At 39.4% G+C, this 16,829-nt stretch overlaps 1 protein-coding gene across 2 annotated transcripts in view; it reads left to right on the top strand.

Annotated features, from left to right (window-relative positions):
- ARSB (arylsulfatase B) overlaps window positions 1-16,829 on the top strand; it is a 167,053-nt gene that overhangs the window by 86,155 nt on the left and 64,069 nt on the right. For both annotated transcript variants that reach the window (XM_027606027.2, XM_027606028.2), the window contains exon 6: window positions 13,159-13,229. In XM_027606027.2, the coding sequence (XP_027461828.1) occupies window positions 13,159-13,229 (71 nt within the window). The remainder of the gene's footprint in view (window positions 1-13,158; window positions 13,230-16,829) is intronic.

Raw genomic sequence — 16,829 nt, 5'->3', positions numbered from 1 at the left:
GTGGTCAGAGGACATACTTTGTATTATTGAGCCTGTTTAAATCTGACCTTGGCTCTACATATGATCTTTCTTGGTGTCTGTACCACGTGAACTTGAAAAGAATGCATATTCTGTAGTTCTGAGGTATAGTGTTAGGTTTCTCTTGGTGATCCAGTCAGAAAATATTTTGTTTTAGTAGGTGAGTTTATGTATATTGCCATGACTGGTATTTTTATTCCTAGCTTTGTCGTATTGTTTTATGTTATATTTATGCTTATCTTTGACCTTTGATTTTATTTCTTTTAATTAATATTTAGAATGATTTATATGCTATTCCAGTGTTCACCTTTATCCTAATACCTTTACAGACTGTCCCTGATTTATGATTTTTTGACTCTGTGATGGTGCGAAAGTGATACACATTCAGTAGAAACCATACTTCCAAGTTTGACTTTTGATCTTTTCCCGGACTAGTAATATGCGGTATGATGCTCTCTTGTGATGCTGGGCAGCAAGCCACAGCTCCTAGTCAGCCGTGCGATCGTGAAGGTAAACAACCAATATGTTGACAGCCATTCTGCTTTTCACTTGCAGTACAGTATTTATTAAATTATATGAGGTATTTAACACTTTATTGTACAATAGGTTTGTGTTAGATGATCTATCCAACAGTAGCCTAATAGGAATATTCTGAGCACACTTGAGATGAGCTAAGCTATGATGTTCCATAGGTTGGGTGTATTAAATGTATTTTCACCTTATTATATTTTCAATTTAAAATGGGTTTATTAGGACATATTCCCATTACAAGTCAAGGAGGATCTGTATATAATTCTCTCAGTCTTCTTTTTTTACTTAGGTTCTACTATTTGGTTTGTTAGCCTCAAATGGCATCTTTGACTCCTCCTTATTACCTATAAGGAAATTAAGTAGTGTATTTAACTCAACCCTTTCACGTGTCTCTTCCAGTCTTATTCTTAGTTGTATTATTTTTACCTGGTCAGAGCATATAATATGTAGAATACTGTTCTATCCTCATTCACAATTTTGTTTTAGTCTTAGATCTACATTAATATATTCCATGCTAACCACTTCTGAATTTCTAAAATGTTCTCAATTATCTCTTAGTTGGAGGAATTAATTCTTTAAGAGATTTCTCAGGATTCTTTGAATTCTTGAGTATTTATTAAAGCATTTTCTACAACCTTGATAATTGAAAAACAGTTCAACTGATACAAAATCCTTGTCTCGTACTTTCTTTCCTTGAATTTCTTGAAAATATTACTCCACTTTTATTTGTTTTTTTATGATGCTGTTGATACATTTAATGTCAACATGACTTTATTTTTTTCAAGTAACTTGGTCTTTTTGCCTGGAGGCTCAGAAGATTTGTATTATTATTATGATTTAAAGTCTAAGACTTTTACTAGCTCTGTCTCAAAGGGGACCATGTATATTCTTAGATATACAGTGAATTCTTTCAATCTGTATATTCAGATCTTTTATTTCAGAGACTTTTGAATTATAGTTTCAAATATATTTCACTCTTGTGTTTCTTCTTCAGGGACCACAATTATAAATATTATTGAATTTACATATCCTTTGTTTCTCTCTGGTCCTTTTTCTTTATTCTGAATTATTTTCTCTCTTTTCATTTTTATTCTCTATATGCCTCATATACTTTCAGTTATATATACTGTCCCTTTATTTCTGAGATTTTGTCTTTTCTTTGTTTCTTTCCTTAGTTCAGTGTTAGAGTTTTAAATTTTTTGATTCAGGTTTGTTTGTTTTTTTTATGTTGGCAGTCGCTGATTTAATTATATTTACTTTATGTTGAAATATTGTGTAACAGTTTTCTTCTGCGTTGTGGTGCTTTTTTTTTTTTTTTTTTTTGCCATAATAGGGGCAATGTTTTCATTTGCCAAAAGTTTTGAATTCTCATCTCCTATTTTTTAAACTCCTATGGTAACTTTATTTAGATACTGGGTTCTTTTTGTTGTTCACGATTTCATATGTCAGCTTTTCCTGGACCTGTAATAGCAGGCAATCTATGGGGGTGGACTTTTGATAGTTTGATTCAATTCTTAGTTCAAGAACACCTTCTCCTACTGCTATAGCGAAGTGCCCTTTTTAAAATACATGTTGCCTCTAACTTTCTGATCTGCCTTCTTGTGATTCTATGATACTAGGTTGTTTCAGTAGGACCCTGATCTTTTGCGTCTTCCTTTTTTTCCCCTTTACCATTCACTTTCCAAAAGACACGTGTTCTTCAGCTGCTCCTGTCAGAATTGGTGCCGCCTGAGACCACCACGCTGTCCAAGCCCTCCCTTTGGTCTCCTCAGGGGATGGTCCTCTGATCCACTTAATATCAGACCTGTATCTCAATCTTCTATCCCTCAGGGTGGGGCCCTCTTTTTCTGGGGTAATTTTACCAAGTGCAATCTGAGTCCTTCCCCTCCAGGGCCCCCTCACCCTCTTTAGCATGAGGCCAGCCTGACTCTGCCCTAGTTGACACTCACACTGGCTCTTCAGGTCTCAGGTGATCATTTCTTCACAGCCACCCAGGTTTTAAATACGGTCAGTCTCCCACTTATATTGTAGGCTTAGGCATTGGGTGATTTTCTTTTCTTTCCTTTCCTTTCCTTTTCTTTTTTTTTTTTTTAAAGATTTTATTTATTAATTTGAGAGAGAGAGAGAGAAGGAGTAGGAGAAAGGCAGAAAGAGAGAGAGAGAAGCAGGCTCCCTGCTGAGCAAGGAGCCTGATGTGGGGCTTGATCCCAGGACCCTGGGATCATGACCTGAGCCAAAGGCAGACGCTTAACCAACTGAGCCACCCAGGCGCCCCAACTTTCTTTCATTTTCCATATGGTTTCTAAGGAGAATATGTAGAGAGATTAAAATTTAGGTGGCCATTTTTATTCTCTGGAAATCTGGAAACTCACATGTTCTTAGGCTCTTTCTCCAGTTTAAGAAAAACAGCCCTAGGGTGTCATATGCAACTGATGAATCACTACATTCTACCCCTGAAACTAATGATACAGTATATGTCAACTAAATTGAATTTAAATAAAAAATTTAAAAAAAAAGAAAAGAAAAATAGCCCTAGAAATTATAAAGAAGCATTATAAGTGTGCTTGATGAAATAAGGATGGTAGGGAATTCTAACCAGTAGCCCTGCATCCAAAGACTGCCAACTGAATATATATGTGTTTTTAAGTTAAAGCAAAATGTTTAAGGAATGATGTGTTATTTTTTTTGATTCTCTACTTTAGCAACCTTTTTTATAAAACAGCTTCTACTCTGGGGTGCCTGGGTGACTCAGCTGGTGAAGTGTCTGCCTTTGGCTCAGATCATGATCCCGGGGTCCTGGGATTGAGTCCCTGCATCGGGATCCCTGCTCAGTGGGGGGGGTCTGCTTCTCCCTCTCCCTCTGCCCCTCCCCCACACTGTGCTCTGTCTCTCTCTCTCTCTCAAATAAATAAATAAAATCTTAAAAAAAAAAAAGAGCTTCTACCCTAAGTCCACAGTACGTAGCACTCTAGGTGTTGGTTCAGATTTGGGTTTTTTTTTTGTTTTTTTTTTTGGTTAGGTGACTTCCCATGCAAGGATACTGCATGTTATGCCTCGTTTCTTCTGTTTCCCCTCATGTAGTCTAGTGTTTGCTGCCTGGGTGGACATAGGGAGTGAGGGAGGAAAACTGTGATGGGCTAGTTCTGAAGACGGCTCATGGGAGATCATTGCCCATCTTTTCTTTAGTGTGATCTCTGAGTCCTATAGATAGAGGTAGACAAAGCAAATCCATCTTTTTTCTGTTTTCTTTGGGATCAGATTTTGATTCTTATGGTAGAATCCAAGAATATGTTGTAATCTCTTCAGCATTGGCATTAGTGAAAATCCCCTGGAGACTTTGGCATCTGGTCTTCTCTTTAGTTTCCAGTGCTTTTGCCAGTTTTCATCTTTTTGTAATTCTTTATGGGTATTATCATGGAAATTGTAAGAAAGTCATATTAGGCCCTGCTGGTTTGCCCTGATACTAACCCAGAAGTCCCACCAATTATTTTTCAGTAATGAATAGGAAAAGACTATATTTAGGGGAGTGATTCAGTTATTCTTAATAATATTACTTCTTTCTTAAGTAGCCTACTTTAAAAATTTAATAAGATTTCTTAACTAAAATGTCCATGAAAATAATCCTTCCATATATAACTCTATATCAAATGAATTTAAGTTATATGTTTCCTCACCAAATTTAGTTAAAATCTTATAATTCCCATGCCTAAACTCTTTATTCATGGTTATGTTTGCAAGTTAAAATGGCTTTTCAAGGAGCATGGGATTTCCACAAACCTTATATCACCAGGCCCACATAACAAGGAAAAGAAGTCCCACCAGGAATTTCACCGGTACCGTTGACCCTTGAACAACACAGGTTTGAACTTCATGGGTCCACTTATACATAGATTTTTTTTTAATATAAATACAGTGCAGTACAGTAAATGTATTTTCCTTATGACTTTCTTAATAACATTTCTTTTTTCTCATTTACTTGATCATAAGAATACAGTTTATGATACACATAAAATACAAAATATGTGTTAATCGACTGTTTATGTTATCTGTAAGGGTTCTGGTCAATAGTAAGCTATCAATAGTTAGGTTTGGGGGAAGTCAAAACTTGTACTTGGATTCTTGACTGCCCAGGGGGTCAGCACCCCTAACCCTTACATTGTTCAAGGGTCAACTGTATAATGGCTACAAAATGTGAACTCTGTGGTTAGATCTGGTTCAAATCTTATCTTCTCCATTTGTTATTTGTGTGACCTTGGGCAAGTTACTTGAGTTGCAAGCATCAGTTCCCTCATGTGTAAAATGTAACATTAGTAGTACGTACCTCATAGGCACTTATGTGAGGATTTAGTGAAAGAATATGTATAAAACACCCAGCACAGTGCCTGGAACACAGTCATGACTCAGTAGCTCAAGGTGAAGATGGTAACAGTGATGATGATGCTCTCAAAGAGGTAACAGGATGGACATTACTCTGGGTGTGTTTTGAATTTTCTAATAAGTAACTTTTTTTTTTCAAAGTTTCTTCTCAAAAAATATCATCATGGCTATTTCTGTTTCTAAAAATTTGATACGGCTTTTCAGGGTGTGTCTTTTTATGACAGATGGTCAGCAGCTATTGGTAAAATGAATATGGAATGTAATAGCATTTCATTTATTTATGGGAAATATTTTACTGCCCCACCCTTCAACTAGTTGGAAAATGAAAGTCAAAAACTGGAAACTCTATTTATAAATGGACAGTGTTGTGATCTCAGTGTCTGAAACTGTAGACTTTTAGAAAATATTTATAGCATATTGGAAACTAGTTACTAGTCAGTGTCTTCTTGCCCTGTTATTTTTAAAGCTAATCCAGAGAATATGAAATTTGAGGTAAATTAAAATTGAATACTAAATGTCATCAAAGATAATTAACTTGGGATGCCTGGGTGGCTCAATCAGTTAAGTGTCTGCCTTCGGCTCAGGTCATGATCCCAGGGTCCTGGGCTCCCATTGGGCTCCTTGTTCAGCGGGGAGCCTGCTTCTCCCTCTGCCTGCCGCTCCCCCTGCTTGTGCTCTGTCTCTCTCTCTCTCTTTCTCTGATGAATAAGTAAATCTTTTAAAAAAGATAATTAGCTATATACCATTTTATGTAAGTTTTTAAGAGAAGAAGATGGAGAAAAGGATTCTCTCTCTCATGAATAGAGGCATTTGAAGTTAATAGAGATATTTGGTAATGGAGTCTTGAAAATAAGCAGAATGAATGGAAACATAAGACATTCAAGGAGATACGGAGGCCATGTCTCCATCTTACTAAGGAGGCAATTTAGCATAGTGGTTAGAAGTGAGGAATTCAGGAGTCAATCAGAAACTCTGCCAGAGTTTCAAACCCAATTCCATGCCCTGCTCAACCACATGATCTTATAAGTCACTTAACCGCTCTGTGCCTAGGTTGTATCTATGTCATAGTGTCAAGGATTCAATATGATAATACATGTGAAGCATTTAAAATGATATGTGGCACCTAACAAATGCTCTATAAATGCCTGGCCAAAACCAAGAAACCCCCAAATAACTCCAGTTTGGTTGTTGTGGATATGGATAAAACATGCCCATTTCACTGGTTTAGAGATGGGTCTCTGTCATTAAGTGGTCAGTGTGAACAACGTATTATAGTTCTTTTTCTTTACATAATTATTTGTCTACTGTAAGCTGGAGTGGGTAGTGAGCATCGTGCAGTAAGGATCCTCGAACAGTCCCCTAAGTGCCTACCTTAAGAAGCTAATTAGAGAGTGCTGCTTTGTTCTTATCACTCTGGAGGCTGAACATTTGCCATAGTAAAAACCCATACTACCTTGCCATAATAAAACAAGGTCATTGCATGAACTTGTGTGATTATTGGAAAAATCATTTCCCATGAACATCATCAGTCATTATTCAGAGATGTAAATTTCACAAATGGAATCCACAGTCTAATGAAGATAGTGTTGCTTGTACAGTAAACTATACCATATGCTTAATCTGAAAAACAGGGAAAATCCCTAGATAACAGATGACACTGTATCTTTTTTATATGCAGTTCACGATGAGTAGACTGTGACTTAGCTATATTTGACACTGACACATGTCTAAAACGAGACTCTCACATGGGAGGGGATATTGTAACATGTCTTAGAAATTAAAGTTATAACTACACCGGTGTATTTCATGAGGGGAATTCTTGCCAGCAGGAAGAATGGATGGGAATATTAATGTTTCCTTGTATCTACATATTATTCTTATATCTGTGTTTCAGGTTATAGTCTTGTAATTGTGCTTATATTATTTCCATGTCTGTAGAATCAGGATCCACAGTTTGTAATAGAAGGTGTTCTTGTTTTTAAGCTACCAGCTTATTCAGCACGTATTATATCCCAAGCTTTATGTATGTGTGCTTTATGTATGTTGCTTCATTTAATTCTCCTGACAACTCTGTAATGGATACTTTTATCCACATTCTGCTGGTGAAGAAAAAAGGGTCTAGTTTATATAACCTTGTGGACTTGAGATGCAGACCCTGAAAGGCTGGGCCCTTAAAGACAATGCAGGACTGCATGTGAGAGAGTGAGGCCTTCAGAACTAGTCGGGAGGAGGACCATAAATTACTAAAACAGTTAACAGTGTCCACTTTCTAGTACTTGGTTGTATGGAAATTAAACCTTGGAAGAGTACAATGTACAAGTAGTCATGAAATGCTGCAATATTTGTAGCGTTACCTATAAATGCATAGATATGTATAGAAGATAGAAGCTAACACGTTACAGTATAGCAATAATCAGTCCCATAAGCATTTATGAGTTTGATGAAGCCACTGTTTATTTGTAAGATTGTGATCACACAGTTGATGTTGCTGAATACTGTCATGAACATGCAAAGCACTTTTTTTTTCCATCTCACTTCGGTACACTTACCTTTGAGGAAGAAATTGTGTCATATGCAAAAAGATATGTTCAAAATACTTATATCCCTATACAGGGGCAAATTGAAGGGACTGATTGTAGGAAGTTATCAATGGTTTTCTTAAGGTACTTTCTGAGGAACTAGGACTTCCTTTCAAGGGGAAGCCATTATCATTATACATGGGCTCATTATATAAGTGTCCTAGAAGCTAGTCACCCATCTTTTCCTCTGTAGAAGAAAACCAAGAATTTAGAACATATAATCAAATGTATTGACTTCATATAACAAGGCTCAAGATTAGCGATTCTCACCCTGAGCTGTGTGTTAGAATCAGCTGCATTTGTGACAAGGGTACCAAGATAGTTCAATTGGGAAAGCATAATCTTCTCAATAAATGGTATTGGAATAACTGGATATTCAATACAAAAGGATGAAATTGGATCCCCACCTCACAGCATACACAAAAATTACTTGAAATGGATCAGGGACCTCAGGCATCTGGGTAGCTCAGTTGGGTGGGCGATTGACCGTTGGTTTCGGTTTGGGTCATGATCTCAAGGTCCTGGAATTGAGCCCCAAGTTAGGCTCCATGCTCAGTGGGGAGTCTACTTCAAGATTCTCTCTCTTTCCCCCTGCTCCTCCCCCTGCTTGCTCTCTCTCTCTAAAATAAATAAATCTTTTAAAAAAAATGAATCAGAGACTTCAGTGTAAGAGCTAAAACTATAACAATCTTTTTTTTAAGATTTTATTTATTTATTTGAGAGAGAGAATGAGATAGAGAGAGCATGAGAGGGGGGAGGGTCTGAGGGAGAAGCAGACTCACTGCTCAGCAGGGAGCCCGATGAGGGAATCGATCCGGGGACTCCAGGATCATGACCTGAGCCGAAGCCAGTCGCTTAACCAACTGAGCCACCCAGGCACCCAAAACTATAACAATCTTAAAAGAAAATGTAGGAGTAAATCTTTGTGACTCCGGATTAAGCAGTGGTTTTGTAGATAAAATACCAAAAGCAAGAAAGGAAAAATAGCTAAGTTGTATCACATCAAAATTTTAAACTTTTGTTCTGCAAGTGATACTATGAAGAAAGCAAAAAGTCAACCAAGAGAATTAGAGAAAATATTAACAAATCATGCATCTGATATGGGAGTTGCATCCAGAATATATGCAACCCAATTATAAAAAAGACAAATAGCTCAAATAAAAAATGAGCAAAGTATCTGAATAGATATTTCTCCAAAGAAGCTATACAAATAGTAGATATTCATATGAAGATGAAAATGTAAGTCAAAACCACAGTGAGATACCACTTCATACCAACTAAGATGGTTATAATCAAGAAGACAGCCATTAACAAGTGATGATGAAGATGTGGAGAAAACGTAATGCTAAGTGAAAAAAGCCATCAAAAAAGACCACATATTTGGGGCGCCTGGGTGGCTCAGTTGGTTAAGCGACTGCCTTCGGCTCAGGTCATGATCCTGGAGTCCCAGGATCGAGCCCCACATTGGGCTCCCTGCTCATCAGGGAGTCTGCTTCTCCCTCTGACCCTCCCGCATCTCGTGTTCTCTCTCTCATTCTCTCTCTAATAAATAAATAAAATCTTTAAAAAAAGACCACATATTCTATGATCCCCTTTTTTTCTTTTAAGATTTTATTTATTTACTCGAGAGAGAGAGAGAGAGTGAATGAGAGAGAGAATAGGAGCAGGGGCAGAGGGAGAGGGAGAAGCAGACTCCCCTCCTGAGTCTGAGATCATGACCTGAGCTGAAGGCAGATGCTTAACTGCTTAATGGACTGAACCACCCAGCACCCCTCTATGATTCCATTTATATGAATATATAGAATAGGCAAGTCTGTAGGAACACTATAGATTAGTGATTGCCTTGGGCTGCAAGGAGCATGGGAAGAGACAAACTGAAGGGTAGCTGCTAATGGGTACACAATTTTTATTTAACAGGGGAGAAAAATAATGTAAAATTAGATTGTGTTGATGGTTGTACAACTCTATGTATATACGAAAGATATTTAACTGTACACTTTAAGTGGGTGAATTGTATGATTTATAAATTGTATTTTAATAAAGCTAATTTTAAGGAAATCAGCATGGGTACTTTTATAAATCTACACGCCCAGGCTGAAGCGCATGTCAGTGAGATCACTCCCTTTTGGTGGAATCCAAGTATCAGTATTTTATAAAGCTCTCCAGGTGACTGCATTGTGTAGCCAAGGTCAAGACTCATTGCTCCAGAAGCAGGTCTAAACTACATGAGTTTCTAAGTTAGGAAACTCCAAAAGAGTTCCGGTCCCTTGTTAGAGGACTCCAGGAGACTTCCTCCAATCTTGCTACTCAAAGTGTGGTCCTCAGAGCGGCAGCAACAGTACTACCTGGGAACCTGTTGGAAATGCAGATTTCAGGGGCACCTGGGTGGCTCAGTCAGTTAAGCGTCTGCCTTTGGCTCAGGTCATGATCCCAGAGTCCTGAGATTGAGTCCCACATCAGGATCCTTGCTCAGCTGAGATTCTGCTTCCCCCTCTCCCTCTGCCCCTCCCCGACTCTCTATCCCTGAAAATAAATAAATAAATAAACATTTTTAAAATCTTAAATTTTTCTTGATTACAATAACAATATATGCTAGTTGTAGAGATCAAAAGTCCTCAATAACCTCACCCCACCCATCTGTCCACTCCAGTTAAGTTTGGTGTATATTTTTCCATATTTCCATAATTACTTCACATGTTGGTATGCATCTTTTAAAAAATCCACCCAGAGATTTTCTAAAATCCATCATTTTCCAAAAGGCTAGCCCCAGGGAATTGGTACATGGGCTTATCTGGGGTTTTAACAACTTTTTGTATTTTGAGGTGAAGTAACTCAAGATTTATGGTATTTTATTCAGTTCCCTAAATGTACATTTGGTTTCCTTGATTCATTTAATAATTTGGAGTGACCACCCAGGTGTCCTAATGCCCCTAATGGAGTGACTAAGGATGTTTGGTCATTGTTTTAATTACTAATCACATACTGTGTCTTCTTGACTCATATCAGTAACCACATCCTTATCAAAATATTCTGATTACTACATTTTAAAAAGTAGTGTCACAACACACTTAAGAGAACTGGCTGTTTTTTGTTTTGTTTTTGTTGTTGTTCCTGCTTACATCATGGTGATTCTACCTCTGAAGATTTTTCCTAGCAAGTGATCCGTCACCAGGATTGCTCACAGACTCCAGTATTCAAAATGTCATCTCTTAAGTTTCCTTATTTTGAAATATCCATAGCTCTTCTGAGTAATGCAAAAAATATGAATGAATGAATAACATAACAGAGAAACTCTTTCTAAAAGTTATTAGAAAAAAATCCTTTATTTAACTGTGCCTAATGCTTTGGGGTATCTCAGTGAACTATGCCTTTAAAGACAAATGGTTATGTACTAATATCTTGGCCCTGAAATTTTGGGGTCTTCTTTTGAATTGAATGAAAATTCATTCAACAAAACAAAATTGTTTTGTTTTTCTGTAGTCCAGAAAAATTCTATCTTTATTTTCAAGTTACCTTAAAACTTTAACATGCAAATTTTACTTAGCTAAATCTGAATTTCATCAGTAGTAGTAACTTCTGAACAATATGAAGACTTTATAAAATGCATTCATTCTGATTTCCCCTCCTGACTTAACTTGCTATTATTATCATTCAGATTTTAACTCCATTTGCATTAAACCCACAAATTAGGCATCATCATCATCATCCTGTTTAGATTTTCTCACATTCACCATTTTGTTTGCTAATCATCCCTTCTTGTATTCAGAGCTTCTGGAATCAAACCCTAGTTCCTGTCATTCTGGACTGGTTGGCAGTCTCCAGGACAATCAGATAGTTAGTTGCCTCAAGAGGAAAATGAGAAGAGTCCTGGGAAATATGCCCCCTCTCCCCCACAATGCTACCTCCTGCACCCCCAGAACTAGGGGCATCCCTGTGTATTTCCTCCTACCCTCTAATTAGCGTGTTTTATGGTGTAGAGTAGAACAAGGAAATCTGATAGAATACTAAAGTTAAATACATTCAATTTGAAGAGCTGTCATGTTTTTCTGAGATCATATTCTTCCTACCCTTTTTGCTATTAAAATTATCTTCATTTTAGGGGCGCCTGGGTGGCTAAGTCGATTAAGCATCTGACTCTTAATTTCGGCTCAGTTTATGATCTCAGGATTGTGAGATGGAGCCCTGAGTCTGCCTCTGCTGGGCATGGAGCCTGCTTAAGATTCTCTTTCTCCCTTTGTGCCCTGCCCCCCACCTTAAAAAAAATCTTTATTTTATAATATAATGGTGATGGTAGTTGAAGTTTGGGTTTTTTTTAATTAATTAAATTTTGTTTTAAAATTTTTTTACTTGGCAAATACAACATTGCCAATCACAACCCAGATTTTCTGAAATTTTATGGATCTTGAAATCCCAAGCCACTGCTGTAGACAGCTACCTGTGATTTTGAGTGTGGATATTGGGTCACCTGAAAATATGTCCTCTTGGTTACATCAGGGACCTTAGTGGTTTTTCAGGTGTATACAAATCCTACAGTGTTTTTTTTTTAATCTTTTATTTGTTTATTTGAGAGAGAGAATGAGAGAGAGAGAGAGAGCGCATGAGAGAGGGGAGGGTCAGAGGGAGAAGCAGACTCCCTGCCAAGCAGGGAACCCGATGCGGGACTCCATCCCGGGACTCCAGGATCATGACCTGAGCCAAAGGCAGTCGCTTAACCAACTGAGCCACCCAGGCGCCCCAAATCCTACAGTGTTAACAGTACTTTGCAACCTTTTATTGGGTTATCGAGCAGTCCTTAGTACTCTCCCAACAATTGAAATAATTTTTTACATAAGGCTGAATCTATACTAGCAAAATGTCTTGGGTACATCATGCACACCCCATATATATCTGGTGATGTTAATGTTCTCATTTTTTTTTTTTGAAGATTTTATTTATTTGAGAGAGGGAGAAAGTGAGCAGGAGGGAGAGGGAGTGAGAAACTGAAGGAAACTCCACGCTGAGCGCAGAGCCCAATGTGGGGCTTGATTCCATGACCTCAAGATCATGATCTGAGCCAAAACCAAGAGTCAGACGCTTTGACTGAGACACCCAGATGCCCTAATGCTCCCAATTTTTTAAGAACATCATTTTGAGAGTCACATGATCTAAAATTTGGCCAATATCTTTGTCTGCCTTACTCATAATGTAAGGAGTTGGACTGTGATCCCCAAGTTTCTTTTCACCACTAATGTAGGTTGTGATTGTAGTTTTGCTGCCACTACCTTCATAGATGTTCTTTCCTCATCTCCCTGTGAATGGTCAGTATGAAGCCTACACAGAATGACTTGAGTTCTCATTTCCCCTTTGTAAAGAATGGTCATGTACAAATGCAGCCACAGTGTTTATTGCAAAGGGTTACACTTAAGAGTATTGTTTAATTGTCATATGCTTGACACTGACAGTCTTATTAGATGTTCAGTCATTACTATAATGTAGACAAATAATTATGAATTAAAGATGCACCAACTACAGATTTTAGAGATCTCTGAATTCATGACAAAGTTGTTAATTGGCAAGCTTGTTATTTCCTGTAAGTACAAGGAAAGGAAGTATTAAAAGTCATCATATTAATTTGAGAGAGGAAATTAACGTTTCCTAAACAATTCTCTTCTAGTGAAGGAAGCCCGTCCCTCAGAACAGAGCTGCTGCATAATATCGACCCAAACTTTGTGGATATTTCACCATGTGAGTACCTCATTTATCGCTACTAAACTCAATCTTTTTAGCTCGCAAAGACATTTTTATTGCCTAGTGTGTCTCCAGCCTCACTTTCTCCTTTTCCACTTGAGTTTGCTGTCCGGATAAACAGTTCTCCATAACACCTGTTGTACTGACCTCCCTGTGGCTTTGGTTCCGTGGAGGGTAAATGCTGTTCGTGGCCCTGCCACTTACTGGCTATATGACCTTCAAGCCATTTCATCTCCCTGCCTCAGCTTTGCCATAGGATCTCAGAGGCTCCTGCTCACTGGGAATGTCATGTTGTTGCTCTCTTCTCACCTGAGAGCTCTCGAGCCTTAGCTCTTAGGCCCTTTGTCCAGCCTCCATCATCAAGCCTCTTCTTGAGACTCCACAAAACAGTGCTCTTCCATTCCATTCATTCTCTTGGGTGCTGACACCCCCTCCTTTCTAGACATACTGCCACCCCTTTCATTCATTCATTCTATTGTTCAGGCTTTCCTGACTTCCTTATCCTCTCCAGTCTGTGCCACAACCTGCCCCAGGATTTCCCTGCTCAGACAACAACCCCGCAGTGGTTGTGTGTCCACAGGCACTTAAGGCCCCACTCGCCCCACCAGCCGCCTCCAGCCAGTCCTTGCCCTGCTCGACACTTGCCTTTTCCAAGCATGATCGTCATGTTTTGTCTTGAATATGCTTTTCTCTGTGGCTGAAACACTTTTCCCTGCCCTTCCACAATTTTTCCTCATCCGTTAAAACTCAACACAAATGTCTCATGTATATGAATGCTTCTTGGAACCCCAGAAAGTCCTTCCTCAGCATCCTTTTGTATGTATCTGTGTATAAAGCCTTCAGCAAATTCTCTTGTATGTGCCTTCATATCCCACCAAGGTGAGAGCTCCTGGAAGTCAGGATCTATGTCTTATTTATCTTTTCATCCTCATAAGTTAACATGAATACCCAGCACTGGGCAGGCCCTCAGTGATGATTACTTGATGACTAATGCAAGGGTGCTGGGGTAGAATTAGGACCAAAGTGGAAAGGAAAGGGCCTGAGGCAGGTCGAGATGGCTACAGTATGGAGAAATTGCTATTTCTATTGGAGTAACTTAAGTCAGTGAGAGAGGCAAGGGTGGTTATAGGTCTATATGGTAGCCGCTAGCCATATGTGGCTTTTAAACCCTTGAAATGTAGCTAACTGTGAATTGAGATGTGCTGCAAGTATAAAACACACATCGGATTTTGAAGACTTAGTGTGAAAAACGTGAAATATATCATAACATATATTTACTCATTGAAATGGCAATATTTTAGATATGTTGAATTAAATTTATTATTAATTTCACCTGTTTCCTTTTCCTTTTCTATGTGGTTAATAGAGAATTTAAAATTACATGTGAATTTGCATTGTACTTCTATTAGTCTAGAAGGATTGTTCTAGCAGGTGCTAGGAAGTAATTGGATCAGCTGTGTAGGAAGAGTACAGACCCGTGACTACTTACTGTGGCCATGACATCCATGGTTTCTAACCTTTTCTATGCCCCAGCACACCAAAGGGGTGTGACACATTCTAGTCTAGAGCAGTGATTCTTAACCAGTGATATCAGAATCTCTGGGGGTGGCCAGAAGGGAAGAGGGGAGGCAGGAAGGGTTTTTAAAACTTCTAGGTAGTTTAATGCACTGCAAAACCCAGTATGACATCCAAGGATGCGCTGAAGATGCTGCACACATTGTAATGGTTGTCAGCTGTCCTTACTAAGTTCCATCTACAAATGAAAAGGTGCCCCCACTCACCAAGCTGAATTGTTCTTAGCATCAGAAATGGGGAGGGGGCGCCTGAGTGGCTCAGTTCGTTAGGTGTCTGAATCTTGGTTTGGGCTCAGGTCATGGTCTCAGGCCCATGAGTTGAGCCCCACGCTGGGCATGGAGTCTGCTTAAGATTCTCTCTCTCCTTCTGCCCCTCCACCCCCCACTTGTGTGTGTGTGTGCTCTTTCTCTGGAAGGAAGGAAGGAAGGAAAGGAGGGAGGGAGGGAAGGAGGGAGGCTTAAGTTCTGTATTTCCGTGTAACCCGCCCACAGTGCTGCTGGCTGCCTGCCTGCCGTGGTTTTTGCTACCTTTCCCACAGTGCCCCAGCTCAATCCCAGCACAGGCACGAGGTTTCCCCAGTATAAAAGTTAAGGAGGGCATGGCAATCAGAATAGAGAATCATTTTAATTTTGCCACCCATAGTTTATAAGGCCTTAAGCAAGTCCCTCCACTTTTCTTCGCCTCAGTTTCCCACATATTGAATGACAGACTTACGATGACCCTTTACTGCTCTCCCAAATTCAGGGACATTTTCTGGCCTTCTGCTGCCGCCACCCTCTCCTTGAAGCCCACTCCAGGCCTCCCTGTTGGCCTTCCCTGCCAACCAGGGACTCTTGCTGTGACTCCTGCTTGTAATGATGGATATTTTCCACTGTTGGCATCAACATAGAACCACATTCACTGTTGGTTCGCAGAAACAGGACATTCACTTCTGTCTCTGCCTGCAAGTAGCAAAGTGCCCCTCCTCCTCACACACATGCAACACCTTGGGCTTTTCTCCCTAGTTTTTATGTTCATTTCAATCCACTGTGCAGCAGAAGGTAAAAAAAAAAAAAAAAAGGAGAGCTATATTTGGGGACCCACTCCTTCACCGGAAGATGATACCAGCTCATCTCCTTTTCTATGCAGTTAATTGGGGGGGGGGTTAAATCTAGCTCTAAGAAAATATGTATTTATAGGACAACAACCAAGTCTGTGAAGATTGAATTAAATGATGTCTCAGGTCCCTCCCAGCTTCAATATTCTGTGGGTCTCTGTATAAATAGGATCTCAAAGGAGCAAAGCTGCTGACTCAGTTTCTCTCCTTTTCCACCCTGCGCACATTACTAAGCAGTGATGTAGCCAAAGGCATGGTTGTACGTAGATAAATACAAGTGAAAATGTTAGAAACATTATAAGTGCTAGAGTAATTTGAATTGTAGGATTTTATTATTACTACATCCTGCCCACTTTTCTGATCCCTGTTCTTTTTTTTTCAAGATTTTATTTGTTTACTTATTTGAGAAAGAGAATGAGAGAGAGAGAGAGAGCATGAGGGGGGGAGGGTCCGAGGGAGAAGCAGACTCCCTGCTGAGCAGGAAGCCTGATGTGGGACTCGATCCCGGGACTCCAGGATCATGACCTGAGCCGAAGGCAGTCGCTTAACCAACTGAGCCACCCAGGCGCCCTCTGATCCCTGTTCTAAAACATCACTGCATCAATCCACTTTAACGTCTGCCCTCTCCCCTTTAGTGGGTCTTGTTGGGGGTTGTGGACCAGTGTCTCCTCCGATCATGAATAAGAGGAACAGGCGTTAGACGTTTCCCAGGGGAGCCCTGCCTTCTAAGTAGTACCACATCCCCTCAGAAGCTGGGCTTTTGGGGTTTATTCTTTACTCTTATTCTTAGAGTACAGGGCGCCCCCCAGAGGCCCTTCCTACTGGTAGAGTTGGGGCTTTTTTCATGGCTGCATACTCTTGGTACATTGTGGGTTGGGTATGAATAATAAAGATATTCCCAGAAGACTGGGACAGACACGGGCACA

This window comes from Zalophus californianus, chromosome 5, assembly GCF_009762305.2.
Source record: "Zalophus californianus isolate mZalCal1 chromosome 5, mZalCal1.pri.v2, whole genome shotgun sequence".
Taxonomy (NCBI): domain Eukaryota; kingdom Metazoa; phylum Chordata; class Mammalia; order Carnivora; family Otariidae; genus Zalophus; species Zalophus californianus.
The sequence above is the reverse complement of the archived record's forward strand: the minus strand, read 5'-3'. Positions and strand labels throughout refer to the sequence as shown.